The 18,769-nt window shown below is 36.4% G+C and overlaps 2 protein-coding genes across 3 annotated transcripts in view; one reads left to right on the top strand and one right to left on the bottom strand.

The window, feature by feature from the left end:
• Nucleotides 1–18,769, top strand: part of LOC126760004 (protein gone early) — an 84,634-nt gene that overhangs the window by 52,387 nt on the left and 13,478 nt on the right. The gene's annotated exons all lie outside the window — the stretch shown is intronic.
• LOC126760011 (uncharacterized) lies at nt 3,895–4,812 on the bottom strand. The gene is made up of 2 exons (XM_050475329.1): nt 4,245–4,812; nt 3,895–4,097 (listed from the first exon to the last, which is right to left on the bottom strand). The coding sequence occupies exons 1-2, from the start codon at nt 4,810–4,812 to the stop codon at nt 3,895–3,897; spliced, it is 771 nt and encodes a 256-aa protein (XP_050331286.1).

Raw genomic sequence — 18,769 nt, 5'->3', positions numbered from 1 at the left:
TCAAATCGCATCGGTCATTAAATCGCTGCTGACCTGCTGCACCCTCGGCATTTGTCAACCGCAATCTTTATTTTTGCACTCTTTTTCATCTAAATTTAACTTAATTAATTGCCGCTTTATTTCCGCTACACTCTAGTTCAGTTCATATGCATACATATGTAAACTTCACACATAATAAACTAAACGAATTATGTTGCATACTTTCGAGCGTAAAAGTCGCTATGATTTTAGTTTGTTTTCTCAAGGCTAATCACTCCTAAACTGCTGAATTGCTACCTGTATTGAGTGCCCTCATACTTTTATGGTGCACTTTAGTCGTCTGCCCATTGTGTTGTCGCCTTCCTTATGTCTGTCTCTTTGTTGTCAAACAATGTCTAATCCCTCATCAAAAACTTTGATTTTTGTTAAATACGTATCGGTTATAAAATTTGTGTGTTCTTGCTGTCGAAATGATGGCAAAATTGAATTTAAATGTGTTCGCTCATAAAATTAATGATGAACTACTTTGTGCCGCTTCTTAGTCAAAACAGAATCGATCATAAAATAGATGATTATAGTTGTTAGTGTTAGATGAGCGTCATTCAAATATCTATTTTATTCGAAATGGTTTCAATCTCGCTGTTCCTGAGTAAACACTCGGAAAAAATAATATCACTTAAGCTCTTTGCTTTTTTCTGTTTCAATAGTGACAGTCCAAATTTGGTTTGATTAGTTTCAAAGTAGTCTCATTTCGGGCTTTGAAGAACCATCTACTGTTGCTATAGCTGAGATAGTCCATTGGGATGGATTACAAGGGTCCTATACTCAATTAAATACTGGTCATAAGAAAATTGTCAGCACTGTGGGTCCTACGTTTACTCATTTCGGAAAACCAGCGAAACCTTGATAACCGTCGACGAATTATGGACTACACTAGAGGTCAAGGAGCAGTTGAGATAGTGGTTTCATCGGCGAACAGAATTTCGAAAAAATTACCCAATTTGGCCAAAGAAAATTATATCGAGAAAAAAGAGACTATGCTTTATACTAATAAAAGGCAATTCATTATTATTTTTTTTTTCAAAAGGTGGTTTAAGTATCCAGTATCTCGCGTGGTGTAAGTGAGATCGGTTTCGCTTTATTGCGTTAGAAAAATTATATTTGTACAAAAACATTTTGCCAATAATCGTTTGGAACAATTAAAAAAGTTTGGTTGCAAAAAGAAGCACGATTTGTGAGTGTCACAGGAGTTAACGCAAAAAAACCTCATGGACCGATCTGCACATCACAGTTGAATCGCAATAAAATCGATCCATTTCTGAAATGGATGCTTGCTGATAATAAATAGTTCGTCACTTAAGACAGCTACCATTGGGAGGGTTTCGCTATGTGTTTTATGGGATTGACAGGAATTAAACTCTTAATTCATATCCGTACTGTCAACAATTGGACTGAAGTAAGCAATCGCCCAAAAGTGACCAGATTTGGCTAATGGTAGAGGATTGTGTTCCATCAGGACAACGACAAGCATCAATAGTGAGTTACCAGAAGCTCTCGGAGCTAAGTTGGGTGACTCTTATGCACACTTCTTATAGGTCGAACCTGGTAGCAAGTGATATACGCTCCTGTCCATGGCGTATGGATTTGCTGGTGAAAAATTCGCCTCTAGAGAAGTTTGGATTCGATTGTCTCTGGCTTTTGCTAAAGTGACGAAAAGTTCGAATGGTAATAAGTTCTTGAACAAAACCGTGCATATTTCACCTAAATCGGATCAATCTAACCAAATAAATAGTTATAGTACATTTAGTACAAAGATAATGGATTTCTTTTTACTTTAAGGGGTTATATCCAATTGCGAGGCAGAAAAAACGCGTTTTTTTGTGAAGAGGCAAGAGGCATTTTATTTTATACTTTAATGGAAAAAATGTACTTAAACAGAATTTAATGTACTTTAACTAACAATCAGCGGTTTATTTAAAAAAATATTGGATCCTCTAGCTCCTGTAGATGATCTGCGGAGAGATGTCCACAAAAAGTGCTTGGCGGTGAGCAAGATATCTCTGGTCCAAATTATCTGAAAACCAAAAACCAAAAATATTTAGTTTTGTGATAAATAAATACAGGTAATGATCGAAGGTCTAGTCAAAATTTAGATTTTTGACAAAATGGCGGCTGTTCAAAAAAGAAATTCAGTTTTTCATGAAAATTTTTCACTTTAAAGTGGCTTAAAAAATCGAAATTATTGTCCAAAACCTTATTCCTTCGATCATTACCTGAAAAATATATCTGAGTAAGTCGTGTGAAAATTTCAAACCGATCGGTTTAGCGGTTTCGGAGAAATTTTGCTCACCGACTCTGAAAACACGGTTTTGAGATAAACGCGTTTAAAGTTTCGGGAACGGCTACTCCGACTCGTGCTCCGCCTACTTTCGAACGCTCATATCTCCGAAACTAATTTTCGGATCGATTTGAAATTTTCAGAGAATATTCTTGAATATATGTACATTCAAACAATCGATTTTTTGAAAATCACAAGTGGATATAACCCCTTTAATTTTGACCAACCTCTAAGCAGTTGAAGCAATATTTTTTTTAAATCAGGAATACTCTTGAATCGTTGCTATTATGTTCTACCAAAAGGAAATTGATTTTAGAGTAATATTGGAGGGCATGATATCAAGACACAATGGTGGTTTTTATTAAAGTTATACCTAACCCTCTAAAATATCTATTTTATATTTATTAAACTAGGGGGTCCGGCTTCGCGTTGCTGCGGTATACATTTTATACTATTATTCATATAATAAACTATTAAATACAGAGAAAATTTTATTTACTAATAAGGCGAAAACGATTTTGTCGGTATAAGAATCCAAGGGATTGTAGTACTTGAAATTTAATTTTAAATATGTTCCTACAAATAAATTTCATAGGAAAAAATAACGAACATAAGGCGGCTTTCTCAATGTTTCTGGTTTCCAGCGTTTCTGTTCAGTTAATAGAGTTGTCCGCTTAATAAGGCGTCCATTTAAGAGAGCTTTCACTGTATTCTTTATTTATGAATTTTAGCTGTCCTATCTTCTAAGTTGGTTTGAGCTGAACCCAGTGTGCTAAATTTTACTAAAATCGGTTCAGTAGTTTAGGAGTCCATCGCGGACAAACAACGTGACACGTACTTTTTGTATATAAAGATGAATTTTATATTTATTTTTTGATTTATTTTATTTTATTTTTTTTTTTATTTTGTTTAGTATTTTATAATAATATTTATTATTATAATTTTTTAAAATAATTTTCATAACTTTTTACTATTATAATTTTTTTATATTTTTTGAATTTTTTTATTAGCATTTTTTTCAATTTTTATTTTTTTATAGATATCATTTTTTAATAAAAATTTGCAAGAATTTTTTTAAGTGATGTCTGTTTTACACATACTAAAGTGACAATCATGATATTGATATTGACCTTTTAGTATTGGGTATTTCCAACAGCAGCGCTGAATTCGAAACTAGGCTATAAATAATCAATAGAAATATCAAATTTTGTTGGTCTTCAGCCGAAGGAATTCAATAAAGATGGTAACTGTATACGGTTCTGAATTTGGCAGAATCGCATACATAAAAGGGAATACAAAGCTAATTAGGAAATCTGAAAAAGAGATATGCAAATATTTCTTGGATTTTCCCCGAGCCCAATACGTATTTAGTTACTAACACAATTCGTATGAATTTCGATTTCAATTTATTTAAAACAAGAAAACAACATTTAACAAATAAAAATAACAACAGATATAACAAAGAATGTGCGCAAATAACGAATACGCTTGTCACAGATTCCGCTTAACTATTAATCAACATTGCTAACTAAATACTAAATTCCAAGTAGGTCGTAAATTTTCATATCAAATTCCAATTAAACCTTCAAGAAAGATGGCAAATATTGAGAGCTGGGCTGTTGTGGCTGCTGTGGCTCTGCCAAATTGGCGCTGCCGCCGTTCACTTGGCGATAGTTGTAGCTGCCATCAGGGTTAAGGCTGTCCAAAGCGCCAACCACGGAGGTGATGGGTGCAGTGTCTTCACCGAATTGGTTGTTGCCGCCCAATTGATCGTATTGATCTGGAAGAGAGAAAGCAATAGAAGCTTGGTTAAATATAAGCTGTTTTTTTGCCGGAAGTCATATATGGTATATAGGCTGATATAATTCCCTTAAGCTTTGTACGACAAAATTTTTTACTCGCGCCCGTTTAAATGCTCAACACTTACCCTGAATTTCCTTCTGTGCCTGTTGTGCCTCCTCGGGTGTCTTGTATTTGATGAAGAAGACCTCTGGTTTGCTGGGCACAGTTGGTGCTGGTGTACCAATGTTGGCGGCATCGATATCTTCACCCTTCTTGTGCAACACATAGATAACGGTTTTCTCTTCTTGTGGCGCGAATTCGGCAGAGTACTTAACATTATCGGGTGTGGGTGCCTTAATGAAGATCACACGGAAATTCTTTTGTGGTTTGCCCAAAACCAAGTGCTTCGATTTGGTGGCATTATCTTCCGGTGCCGAGATGGTGTAGAATTGTTTGTTGATGAGTGGCGCCTGTTGTTCGGACTCGGGTGGTAGGTATTTGTCACCACCACGTCCGCCGCCATGGCTTAGGGAGTTACCATTGCCAATGGCACCACCACCAATACCGGGCGCAACACCACCGCTGCCGCCGAGGACTCCATTGCTGCCGCGTGCGGTTAATCCACTGGCACTGCCTGCTGGTTCGTATCCATATTGTGGCGCGGCTGTGGCGCTAACGGCGAAGAGTGCGAGTGCTACGATCAGGAGACGCATTTTTTCAATTATTTCAGTTATTTTTTTATATAAAAAATTTTCAATATTTCACAAAACACTTGGGTATCACCGTTCGCGTTCGTATTTTTTCAATATTCGAATTGTTTCGATATTTTTATATTTGTTCGTTCGATTTGGCGCGTCACACCGCGTTGATGCTTTAGTATCGAATTGAGATGGTTTACTGGATATAGGCCTATTGATCTACATAGTTTATATACAAAGTGGGGGTCGCCGTTTCGTTCGCCTTTACATTGGCTGCTGCATAAATTGAGCATATCTTCTGCGCTTCTACAGCACCGATTTAAAATATGCAGATTTGCTACTTTGTGTCTCTGTATTTGTCCACCATTGAAGCCTATTTACTTTTTGGTGTTTTTTGTTGTATTTTTTTCGTTTTTCTTAGGCCTATTGCTATTGTCAGCACCTTTGTTTCTGCTGCCATATGGTCTTATATTAAAAGTGTGACACTTTACTCTTTGTTGCCATATACGAAAATTGAGTTAATCCAAGTGAGTGAGCCAAATCATATGAATTCCAACTTGCTGTGCTGCACAAAACGTTTTAAACATCACCATTGTTGTTGTTATTGTATCAATAAGGGTTGAGGCTTTTTAGTTGTGTACTTCGTTGTTGTGCTAGTTGTTTGGTGTTTTTGTTGCTTTTTTGCTGCTTTTTTTGCTGGTTCTGGTTTCTGTTCAAATTCACACTCTCATTTTACACATGTTCATGAGTTTGTTTGGATCTATCATTTTACTTTACAATAAATGTCTTGAGTTCGGTCCATTGTTCGGCTAATGCAGCTGGATAATTAATTAGTTGGTGATGCACTAAACGGGTTGGCAATTAATGGCATTTCAGTTGTCAAATATATTTTGTTAAATTTTTTTTGTTATCTTGCACACCCACAGATGGATGCATTTGTATTTTAATACATACATATATAGTACATTATGTTTGCTTGTTTGAAATTTGTTTTTCGTGTAGGCGAACAAATTTTGAAGACATGTTGCATTTAAAACTATGTATCTGGTGGTCCTTAGCTGGTATCTAGTTTTTCGTACGCTTTGGTACTTGTAATACCGATTCATACTATACTTTTCCTGATGTTCATACATCAAAACTTAGAACCCTTTTAACTGTCTTAAAAACTTAGTTTGCTACTTAAAAATCGGGCGATGTGGATCCATATCCCTCCTATAGTCTAAATTATCTTTACTCTATTGAAAAGTCCCCGCTTTATTTTCGACAAAATTCGTTTTTTTCAACATAGTTCCCTTCAAGGATGATACATAGATTATAGCGGCCCTCAAACTTTGTGATACCATTTTTGTAGTATGATTTGTTCTTTGCTTCAAAATAGCCCTTAGTTTCGGCGATCACTTCTTCATTTGATGAAAATTTCTTCCCAGCGGTCTGAGAATAAAGCCGTTGGGGCCAGATCCGGAGAATACGTGTGGTGGTGTATGTAGAAGCAATTCGAAGCCCAATTCACGGACTTTTGCCATCGTTTTCACTGACTTGTGACACAGTGCATTGTCTTGGTGAAATAACACTTTCGTTTTCTTCAAATACAGCGATTTCGTCCTTCAAATATATTCCACGCGCATCTCAAAATATAGACGCAAAAACCTTGCCAGCCGAGTGTTGTGTTATTCCACGCTTTGGAGCGGATTCATCGTGTGTAGATTACTCGAATGAAGACGACAAAACTCGGGTTTATTACGCTTGAAAATACAAACACTTCTCCGAATCATCACGTCGTCGTTGCTTCGGCACTTACTTAGCATAGAGCTTTCTCATACCAAATATTCGTGAATGATACGATGTACACGTGCATTTGATATCCTTAGAATGCTTATTATCTCGAAAAACTTCATTTTACGGTCATTCAAAGTTATCTTGTGAACTTTTTTGATGTTTTTGTCGGTTAGAACCACTTTTGGGTGTCCAATTTACTTGCGATCAACATTGAAAAAATTGATGTAGCAAAAAAGCGATCGCTGAGAGAAATTTGGAAAAACTACAATATCATGAAATCTGTAGAAAAATAAACCTTTCTTGCAATAATATATTAAAAAGGTCTTTGAAATTGTTATCGAAGAATATTTGGCCAGATTTAAGTAAGAGCGAAGACATGGCACACTGTCGATATGGATGAAATTGTTAAATTAGCAAAAAAAAAACTGGTTCAGATGAGGTAAATATGGAAGACGTTGAAGATATTGTTCAAGAAACAGCAGCTAGTATTCCCAATTATGAGCTAAAGGCTCTAGCTGAGCATGAAGAAAACAAAAATATTGACGATAGTGATTTCGAAGAAGATAAAAAGAACATTCGATGGCGGTTGTAAAATGCAGTTTGGTCGCTATATATGAAATGTTGTTCAAAGATTAGTTAGATTCTTTATCCACTTATCAACAACTTTTAAAGAACGCAGAAGGAAAATGCAAAATGCTTTTTGTCAAGACGGCATGTAATGTAACATGCCTTCTTGACAAAATGGCAGAAAAACACAAAGTAGACCCTTATATTGTTGGTTATTGGTTTTTGTAAGAAATAATTGTTTGGTTTGATTTTTTTGATATAATTATTAAATTGACTACCTTATCAATTTTCTATCCATCTTCCCCAGATTCCTCTATTTTCATGTTAAGATAGCCTCGGTTAGTGCTGCTTCCTATTACGCTCTACTTTGATAGAACCTATCCTATGCGTTAAGTGTGGTCTAATGTAAAATTATTTTGCCACTCTCATAAAAACCTTCGTTCCTATTTTGCAAAAAGTTGGCAGGTCTGGACTATGAAGTGAATGCATAAATATCTCCCAACCAAGCTCTCGGAGTTTCTGGCGTATGACTATCGATACGAGTGGCCTGGCATTGTCTTGATGGCATACAATTCCTCTCTTGGTCGTTTCTAAGCGATATATTCTTTCATACGGTCCAATTGTTGACATTACAGGTCCGAATTACTTCTGACTTTTCTGATCGTCAACTCTGGCTTAGGCACCGTTTTCGGAAGCTCATCGCAATTCGACTACGACCTTTTGCGATTGACATTTTCATAAGCTATCCACTTTTTATCACCAGTAACCATCCGCTTCAAAAATTTTTCGATTTTGTAGGGATTCAACAGCGCCGCAGATAGGAATTCGGCCATCTTTTCCCTCTGCTCATTCATTACTAAGTCAATAGTTTTTTTTTAATGCGAAATCGTATTTTTCTTACACCATATAGAATAAACCGATTGCATTGATTAACAGCTCGGTTTTGGATAGATGGATAATAAAAAAACACCGAATAAAATAATTTCTTCAATTATTGATACTCATAATGCTACAGTTAGTTTATGATTATCACGGATTTTTTTGGTATCCAGGCTGATTTGGTTCAATTACTACTTTGTTGTTTCAGTTTCATTCTTGACCATGCGTTAGATGACTACCCCTTAATTCCCTTTCCAAGTAGTAAATTATACAAGCTCATTAATTACGGATTTTCATACATTTGGTAGCAAAGTATAATATATGTATATAACACCACAGATTATAAATATTAAGAAATATAATTAGATAAAAGCAACGTCTCTGCAAGAAACTTAAAATATATATCTAAAACTTCTCACCTTGAAGTGATCGAAAACCAATAATAAAAATCAATCGAAAATACTAAATACAATAACCTTTCCGAGAATATCGTAACTAAGATTCTTTAGTTATTTTAAGCACCGGAATGTGACTGCCCTTGAACTTGGTTCGTTAACCTTGCGAATTTTTTTCATATCTGAATCAAGCAGACAACAATCGTAGGCAGATTTGGCGAACGACGGAAGCATTGTGTTTTACCTATAAAATCAGATCGGAAGCCATAAAAGTGCTTGTCACCCAATAGTTGGTAATGCATATACGTAGATTTGTGTCTTATAAATTTAGACTTTATTGTTAATGATTTATTCAAGTTTATTAACACATCATCGCGGTGTGCTTTTAATTGTAGTCTCATAGCATAATTTTGCATAAAAATTACTTCAGATTTTTTCTTCTCTTCATACAACTAACTTCCGAATGACAAATGTTACCGCTAAAAGTGCGGCGGACGTAAGCGTTTGCGCTTTGTCGAAGAGCCGAGTGTACGAGTTCTATTCGTGTGCCGATTCGCCTCTAATATCTGCGCTCTAGCTCTAGCTCTCTCTCTTTCTTTCTCTCTCGTGTGCTTACCAATCTTGTAAGATTTTTCGCTTTGTTTTACGGTTTTACTTTGATGAGTTATTTGCTTTTGTTTTTCTTTTCTTTTGTGTTGTATGACTTAGTTTTGCATAATTTAGCCATTATACAAATTAGTCTAGCTAATGGAGAAAAATAAAACTTAAACGCCTAACTGAGATCTGTATTATTAAATTATATTTCGGATGTTACTGTTGTTGTAATCTTCTTGTTTTATTTCTTATCTCAAAGTATACAAATCTTCAAATCTTCAAATTTGCCAATTTAAGTTTTTGTTTTGATGTAATAAAATATACCAAAAACACCGAATTTATCTGCGTAATTTATTCAGAGTCTGGGTATTTTGCATAAAAAATTGTGTTATTCTTAATTTCTTAATTTGGGGAATACCTATGAATTGGCCTTCATGCGTTGGCATTCGGTTATGAATATGGAAGCAGTTAAATTGTTAATATAACGGGTGTTTGGGACTATTTTATTGCTAAGCATTCTAATTTAATAATATTTAGAAATTACTTTTAAGTTCTGTCCGGAAATTATTGGTAAAATCTGCAATTCTATTAATTTTAGAAAAATTTTCAGACAATATTTTTTTTATAAACAATTTTTATGCTACATATTTTCTTATTTTATATCGTTTTCTTTTTCTTTTTAGGTAAGTCGGAAAGTATTATGACTAAAATTTACCGTCGATTACCATCCGTTTGTAAGTTTATTTCCAATATTATTAAAAATCGTACAAAACACATTTTTATAATTAATAATGAACTCTCAATATGTTCTATCGTGCAAAAAAACTATTATAAACCTTTGAATAACTTAAACAATTGCATTGTTTAAACGTTTTGGAAACCTCAAATAAATATATTTCTAACCATGAATAGTTTCGAAACCGTGACGACGCCTTACAATTAAATTAGTATTTTAAGCAGGAATTTAATTTTTGTTCTGGGAACATGTTCGTTGGCATTTGAGAAACGAAAATCTACATAACAATAATGATCTGAGTGGGTTTAGGCATGTCCGTCTGCATATACAGGGTTTGTTCGGAAAGTAATAGAACTGATTTTCTTCGGCCGCGCCTGTACTTCGGAGCATGTGCGCACCACTAGATTCGGTAGAGGGCGTTCCTAGCTAACTGTTGCCTCCGAGCGCCTGGAAAATCAGGACAAACATTTTCGCGCGACGTGTTTCACTGAGTGGTGCAAGCCGAAAATGCAGCGTTCATTAGACCTGAGGTACGCGATTAAATTCTGTGTGAAACTCGGTAAATCTGCGACAGGGATGTTTGATATGATCAAGCAAGCTTACCAAGATGTTGCTTTAGCAAAAAGTGGTGTGTTTCGGTGGCACCAGGCCTTTTTTGACAGCAAGGGCATCGTCCACCATAAATTGTTCCTCCTGGACAAACCGTCAAGTTTTACGTGGAAATCATCAAGAGACTCAAACGCAAGGTCAATCGGGTCCGACAACATTGTAGCCGATTGGAAGTTGCACCCCGACAATGCCCCGGCCTACACCAAGGCCGGCATTCCAACGCTTCCGCAGCCGCCCTACAGCCCAGATGTGGGCCCCAGACTTTTTTGTTTCCTTGCCTGAAAAGGCCAATGAAAGATAAGCATTTTGAGACGACAGAGGGGATCCAAGCAGCATGCAACTCGACTCTCAAGGCAATTCCGACGAATGCCTTAAGTGACACCTTCAATGCTTGGAAATCGCGCAGGCAGCGCTGTATCGGCGCAGAAGGAACCTATTTTGAAATTTTTTTAAGAATTGTAACGATTGGTCCCTTTCTTTTTTTTAAATCGGCTCAGTCCCATTACTTTCCGGACAAACCCTGTCTGTTGAAAAAACTCAGTTTTTTCATTAAGAAAGCAGACGATTCGCTAACAACTTTTCATTCCTCAGCCGACTGACACATTGGTGTGGTTAAGTTACTGGACGTAAAACTACCGCCGTTTTTATTTTTTTACTTTGTATTTGAAAAGCGAGGGCAATAAAAAAATACCATATATTCTTTGCTTGCATCCATATTGGTGCTGTATATATGTAGAGTTAGTATAAGAGTATAAGTTTTGTTTGCTTTACCGGAGTATACGCTAGATGTTCGTTAAATTTTAATTTGGAGTCCAATTTTACTCCCAGGTACTTCAGCTGCAGCTGTGAAGTAATCTCGCACTCTCCTAAGGTGAGCTCTATTCGTTCTTCAACCCTCCTGGTGCTTATGAGAAAAATTTCTGTTATATGCTCAGCCAGTTTTGGACTGACAGAAAGCACTCATTGCATTTGTTTTTTACGTCTTTTGGTTGCTGTCTTTTTTGCACCCCAATACATAAGGTTCCATAAGAGTGGACCTAATACTGATCCTTGAGGTACTCCACTCGAGATAAAGGAGCTCTTTGTGCCTTCGTCCGTATCAAAAATCAGCCTTATATTTTTTAAAATAACTCGTTATAATGTTTCTGAGGTGTTCAGGGGCGCGTATTTTATCCAGGGCTTTGATTATGCGCATTTCGTAGTGTTAAACGCATTCTTTACATCCGAGGTAATCAGCACGCAGTACTTTTTGTGCCACCTTTCCATTTTTTTTGCCATTTACTGGACATTTTGCAGTATCGATGACTTCTCGTATCAGATGAAGGTTCTTTAGGTGGTTTCTTTGCTTTTGGGAGGAGAACCGAACGCTGTACTTTCCACGAGTCGGGAGATCACCTCTTCCTTTATACAAGCATTGTACATTTTAGCAAACAGTTGATGTTTTCAGCTTATAGCTTTATTCAGGGTTTTGTTGGGTATGCCATCAAATCGGATTGTGTTTCGGAAATAAAGTTTCGACTAATTTTCTCATAAAATAAGCATCTTTAGGTCGCTGCTGCTTATTTTTTTATCTCGGCATACAAATTTTATAAGCATTTCCCCAGGGTCAATGTTTGGTTCTTCACAGTGCTTCTCAAAACATAATTTTTTGCTTTGGGTAATTGCCAACTTTAGGAGCTCTTTGTGGCTTTTAAATTCTGAGGCGATTTTCGTTCGTTATATTCTGGTTACGCTGTAGACGATGTCTAACTGAATGAGAAAGCTTTCTCAGCGTGGTAGTCTCCTCATTCTAATATATAGGCCGCCGTTTGTTCCTTTCGCAATGTAGATTCCAAGGCGGCGTCGTCATCGGCTACTTTTGATGCACTCCAGACTAGCTCAAACAGGTCTGCATCGAACTTCTATTGCTTCCAGCTTCGCCTTTGGTGGAGTTCCGGCTCTAGGGAGCTCTTTGGGCTATAATTGCCATATGATTACTATTTGTGTATATGTTTGACACCGCCCACTTAATGTGTCTGCTGATCGAATCATTTGCGACCAAAATGTCAATGGATCCTTTATTTCCTTTTTGAGACGTATTTTGCCTTCTACTGTTCATTATTGTCAGGACTTAGGAATTCTTGAATTAGCCGCCCTCGATAAATCTGCTCCATGCAGTCGAGCATGCAATAAATCTACCGCTTTCGTTTGTTAAAAATTTGTTCGTGAATATTTAACCAGGGTAAAATTTTGAAGATGAAACTGCTCCTAAACAATGGCTTGTGGATTATTATGAACAAAACTTTCTTATGGAAAACGGGATCGGTGGCCATCTCTTTTCGGGCCCATTCATCGAACGTTTTTCCGTTGAAAACTTTCCTCCGAAGTACTTTCAAATTAAAAAAAAAGGAATTACAAAATTTTCCTAATCGAAAGATTGTTTCTATTTAATTGAACAATATTCATAAATTCACATTATAATCTTAGCATAGAGTTGCATTAGAGTCCAATTAGAAAATGATGTCTCAGTAGAAAAATCAATCTAATTATATCTATTTCTCAGCCGATCGATCGTCAACTGAAAGTAAAAGAGCATTTTTTGCATTTCTACTACCAAAAACACCTTGCCAAATTCAAGCTTAATAAAAAATTCAAAGAAGTTTGAAACACCTAAGAATAGAAAATTGGGCTTGCCTTACTTGCTTTTCACAGTTCAGTGCAATTTTATCATAAATGATGTCCATTAGATGATCGGCAATTATTGCTTATATACTGAATACTCGTATGTATACACATTCACACTTCTATGTAAATAAAATGCAAATATCTCAGCTCGTACAAGTATTATATTTCTATTTTAAAATAATCTGAAACATTTTGTTGGCCAACTGCTAATAATCCATATTAACATATCAACGAGTACTTCTTTACTACTCTTAAGCACTCAAGTATATATGTTTGTATACATATGCATGAGCAAACATTTTAAGTAGTATCAGCGATTGCTAATGGGTGGTCAACGCCGTCTTAAATTAAGTAATTTTATGATCGTGAAGTGCAGAACTGGGTCGCCAAGCTTGTTTGTTGCCCATTGAATTTGAAATGCCTTAGAAATATTTGCATAATTATGCGAGCTACCACTATACTACTATATCAAGTACAGATACACATACACATACAAACATAGCACATATATATAAGATCTGTATATATTTATAGCCGTTTGACTAGTGCGGCGTCTCAGTTCAAAGAATGTATTTCTAGAGCGACTATACCGGCTATTATTGCGCGGGTTATTGTTCAAAGGATATGCTCCCCATATTACTAATCTCATTTGTAGATATATTTGTATATATTATATATTTTTAATGTTGAGTGTGAATGTGTTGAATTTTTACGATCAACAATTTGACACATCATTTACAACTAATTGGACTAGAGAATTAACCCACTTAGGCGTTTGAAGTTGCCGCCTCTGAGCAGCTGTCTACACACACATACACAGTTATTCCGCTCGGTGTCACCATGTGCTCGCGTCTAATTTACATTTTTATTTTATTTTATTTTTTTATGGTCAGCGTTACATGTTGATCGGGTGCGTGGCAGGGCGTCTCACACACTCTTTGATTGATTATTTGACCTAAGCTGTGATCTGATTATTGATTTGTAAACTGAGCGGTCGCATGAAAAAGCGTTAAAACTTATTATCACAGATAATAGTTGTCTACTTAATTCGTTTGCTGTTGTTAGCTGTTGTCTTCTCTCCGAAAAGTATCGTATTAGTATTATCATCAGATTATTATTACGTCAGATCTGGTTGTTTCAATGTCTCTCCGAAATAGTGTGTTTTTAGTGTACAGTGGTTCATAGATAATAAAATGATTTTCATAAGCTCTAATATTACTCTAACGATGGAATATTATACCTATACATACTTAGAAATAGACTTCTTCTGATTTAACTTGAATAATAGAAATAGACAGAAAGAATTAAATTGATCTCTCCTCTTTGCTGATCAGTTCCTTTATGCTATGAAGATGCTGGGTTTCGGCTCTATCATGATAGTAACGGCTGCCAGTTCGTTCCCGACTATGCCCTTGTGTCATGTTACCCTGATGAGGTGCACTTGCTTGTGTGCTAACGAGTTTTTTCAATAGGAGCGCTACAACTTTTTTTAAACGGTTTTCTACATCAATAAAATTCTATATTCCTGTGAAAGTACATTCGGTGCCATTATGTATGGAACTCGATTTCTTTTGCATGGCCACCATGCGCACGCTTGCAATTTTTGATAGTTTTCAAGCCTAAATCAAAGTTCATCAATCGTCACTGGTTTGTTGGCATAGGCCATAGACTTGACGTAGCCCCACAGAAAATAGTCTAACGGCGTCAAAACGCACGACCGAGGCGGCCAATTGACTGGACCAAACTTGGTTTTCAATAAATCGATTGTCACATTCGCTGTGTAGCTTGTGGCGCCGTACTGTTGGAACCAAGTCCAAGTCCATATCATCATATTTGGACCAAAAATATAGCGGTAGCGATTCCCATTCACAATAACTTGCCGGTCTTGGTCTTCACGGAAGAAGTACGGCCCAATGACGACACCGCCTCATAAATCGCACCAAACCGTAATTTTTTCGTTATGCAATGGTGACTCATGGACTACGTGTGGATTGCTACTTGACCAATAATGCATATTATGTTTATTGACAAAGCCATACAGTCAGAAATAAGCTTCATCGCTGAGATGATTTTTCAATGAAAATCCGGATCATTTTCAAATTGTTGCTCAGCCCAATTCACGAACATACGACGATTCTGGTGATCAAGCGGCTTCAGTTCTTGTGTCAATTTGATCTTATAAGTAAGTAGGCCAAGTTCTTTTCGCAAAAGTCACCACAACGACGTTACAGAGATGCCCAACGCTTGAGAACGACGTGTGAGAAACTGAGTTAGGTCTGTCTCAATGCATGCGCTAGCGGCAGCAATATTCTCGACACTACGAGCGCGGGAACGTTTGTATTGTGCCTGTTTATTAAAATTTTTCCATTAGACCCTCAATTATTGTTCTGTCAAGATGATTATGACGACCATAAATTGGACGTATAGCTCTTAAAGTTGAGGCCACTGGCTCCGAATTTCGGTAGTAAATTTTAATAATTTCTACTGGTTGTTGGATCATATACTATACTCTTTCCATGATGAAATGGCAAACCAAATGTCAAAAGAGCGGGAAAAAATATGACAATATCGGTCTACTTTTGTAGCGTCTCTATTGAAAAACCCGTAAATAGGCTATTCAGCCGTTCTATGCACTCCTGTACTTTAAGTGTCGCTTGACTTTCGCTGAGTATGGCGGTACATTATAGCAAAGAATTCTGTTCGGATAATGCTCGGTAAATATCCTATAGATATGGAAAGCTTGGTACCTGCCCCAAGGCCTTTCGACGTTTTTGAGCAGTCAGTGTATAGCGTTATCCTTTAGTAGTGGGTCCAGCGTGGAGTTATTCCATTCAACCTTACTGTGGTGGGTAACTTTAAACTTCTTTGGTAACACCTGTCCCGCGGCCTCTGTTACATTGTTCTGCTATCATTTAGCATTGTATGTTTAGCTATTTGATTGATAACTGAGTGCTGTGGTGTGAGTTCTAGCATGACCCAGCAGGCAAGTCCTTGCAGTTTTGATATTTGAAGTCCATGCCACCGCTCCATATGTAACAATCAGTCAAACCGATCATGGTGTACTATGCATCCACCTGATAATCCTTGGCTTACAGACCCAGGATTTTCCAGTGCTTTTGTGGCTTTTGATCATGTTTAGATCCACTTGCTCGGTCCACCAAAGAGTGGAATCCAATGTGAGACGCAGATATTTGAGCTCATAAGCCGAAGAATCTATGAGAGGCTACACGATTCATGATTCTTCAAAAAGTAATAATAATGGTGATGTGTCTAAAGTAACTTGTAGAAATAAGGTTACCCGATCGATTTAAGGCTCTCATTGTTAAATTAGTCCTGCGATTTTTACTAAAAAACTTCATGCTGTAAAATTTACTTCTTTATTTTCTCTTTGTATTAATTTTTTCAACCATCTTCCTATAAAGGATCCCACTGTCTTCATTGCTATCACAATTCATTGCCGACCGGTGACGCTCTCACTGCCAATCAAAGATCGTATCAGCAAGACTTTAATTCAGATATTAGTCGCATTTTATTTACGATTGTCAAATTTAACAAATGATAATGTTCAATTAGGAATTCATAATGACCGACCACTGCTGATTCCATTCTGCACAGTTTCACGAGTATCGTTCGTTGTTGTGGCCCCCTTCGTTAGCCAGTAAACAGCGTAAATTTATGTAATTTTTTATTGGTGCTGACAATATTAGAGATCTCTTCGGCTTTTATTGCCAATTTTGCATCGCCTGACGATCTTGACGATCGCCACCGCTGTGCTGATCTTGTCGGCAGCCGAAAGAAGACTGGTTTTCAATTGCTTGCGGTAGGATTTCGTCATTCTAGTATTGCAAAATATATTTAGCATTATTATATTATTATTATTATTATCATATCATCGGCGCCTTCCTCAACCTAACGGCGTGTTCGTATTTTTTATTGCGTATACTAACTATTATATTTAAATGTTTATTTTTGCTCTGTCGTCTTGCCGCAGATGTCAACAGATAACGATCAGTGAGTTCATTGGCGTACGAATATGGTAATGTTGTTTATGTGGGTGTGTGTATGTGTGTATATAAGCCGCGTTGTAGATGAGTTAAAGTGTGAATCTATCTGTGATAGGATCTCCGTGGTCGAATTCTGGCTGATCGTTTGTTATTTCGTTGTGCGACATTTCACTGCGTTTGTGGTTAGTTTCAGCGCCTCATCATTTATGTATGAATTCTTCGAGTTATTTTAAGAAAATTATTAATTTAGCAGTTTATAGTTTTATGTATATTTTTATTACAGCTATTGGGTGTTATTGATTTTCACATATCTTTATGAATATTAGTGGCGTATGATTAGACATAGATATTTGTGCGTGAGCCTATCTTGGAGCGCGTAATTTGATCCAACACTTAATGGCTAATAAATTTGGCGCCTCGCTTTGCGTTAATCACCTAAGGTCCGACTTGTTGTTTTTTAATTTGGAATATTTTGACTTTTTTCTTCGTTTTGATTAGCATTGTCGGCGGTATCATTGCTGTTGTTTAGTTGTTTTTTTTTCTATTTTGCCTTTTAATAAGTCTTTATTTCGCGATTTTAATATTTTGTTTAAATATTTAATTTGATTTTGGAATTTTTATGTTGCTACATAGACCTTGAATTGTGAATTGTCAAAATTCAGTTTTGTTATTGTTGTCTGGTATGTGCATCTGATTTTAGGCTCTTGTTTTAATAATACTATTACTACTTAACTTTGAAAGTCGAAATAAAATATATGAGTTATGTTCGAATTATTGTAATTTAAATTTTTATTTCGAAATTCATTAGACATTCGCATGAAATCTAACAACACACTTTCCTGGCATTTCATTAAAGTTGTGGAATACAAATTCCAAGCGATTTTGCTTCATTGGTTTGTGTTGCTGTCTGCATGTTCTTTTATGTTTTTTTTTTGAAGTGGAGTGCCTAAACAAGTATCATAAGCGCTGACCAAGACCTCTTTCAAAGATGGGTATAAGCAGCAGTACCTGCCGATGGCTACGAACTTCTAAAATTCAAATAACATGTCTAGTAAAAAGAAATCCACTATTGTTGTAGTAAGTTGAAAGGTTTATATAGAATAGTTAGCATATTCCGAATGATGTAGGTCAAAAATAATCGTTTTATAATTGTTCTATCTTCATGTAATCCAATTGCGATAGTACAGGTCCAAATTAACAGTTGGGTCGTAGCGGAGCTGCTCCTAGTAGGTGATTTCCTGCCGATCCCACCAAATACATCGCACTACCTACCTGAATGTAAATTCATTACCATTCAATTCAAAATGTCCATGAAGTTTGTGTTAACTCGTGTGGTACCCATCCATCGAGCTTATTTTCCAGCCTATGGTATTGTTTTATTTTGCTAGTATATGTACAACTTTTCCACTTGTTCAAACAAAACTGCTTCAATTCAGTCAGATTTTTCTGTTCTTCTTAATATTAATTTGTTTTCAAATTTTCATTGAAGCTCCGCAATAGATATGTGTGCAGTTGCTCCATCTTGCTGGGACCAAACGCTACTGAAAGGGATACGTCTTTAGCTGGGTAAAAAAACTCAATCAACATTTTTAAATATCGATGTCCATTGACATTTACTATTACACTGTTTTCTTCAAAGAATTGTATTGGCCCGACAATACACCTTAATGAAACTGCGTACCGCACAGTGACTGGTTCTGGGTAAAGTTCCGTTTCGTGAACAATTTATGAATTAAATTCACTCCATA

The sequence above is a fragment of the Bactrocera neohumeralis genome, chromosome 5 (genome assembly GCF_024586455.1).
Source record: "Bactrocera neohumeralis isolate Rockhampton chromosome 5, APGP_CSIRO_Bneo_wtdbg2-racon-allhic-juicebox.fasta_v2, whole genome shotgun sequence".
In the NCBI taxonomy this organism is placed as follows: Eukaryota; Metazoa; Arthropoda; class Insecta; order Diptera; family Tephritidae; genus Bactrocera; species Bactrocera neohumeralis.
This window is presented reverse-complemented; position numbering and strand designations above follow the sequence as displayed.

Excerpts from the sequence above, each read along its gene's own strand:
- LOC126760011 (XM_050475329.1), bottom strand. The coding sequence starts at position 4,812 with ATGCGTCTCCTGATCGTAGCACTCGCACTCTTCGCCGTTAGCGCCACA. Across the intron at positions 4,098-4,244 it reads GGCACAGAAGGAAATTCAGG|ATCAATACGATCAATTGGGC; the intron begins GTAAGTGTTGAG and ends TCTCTCTTCCAG.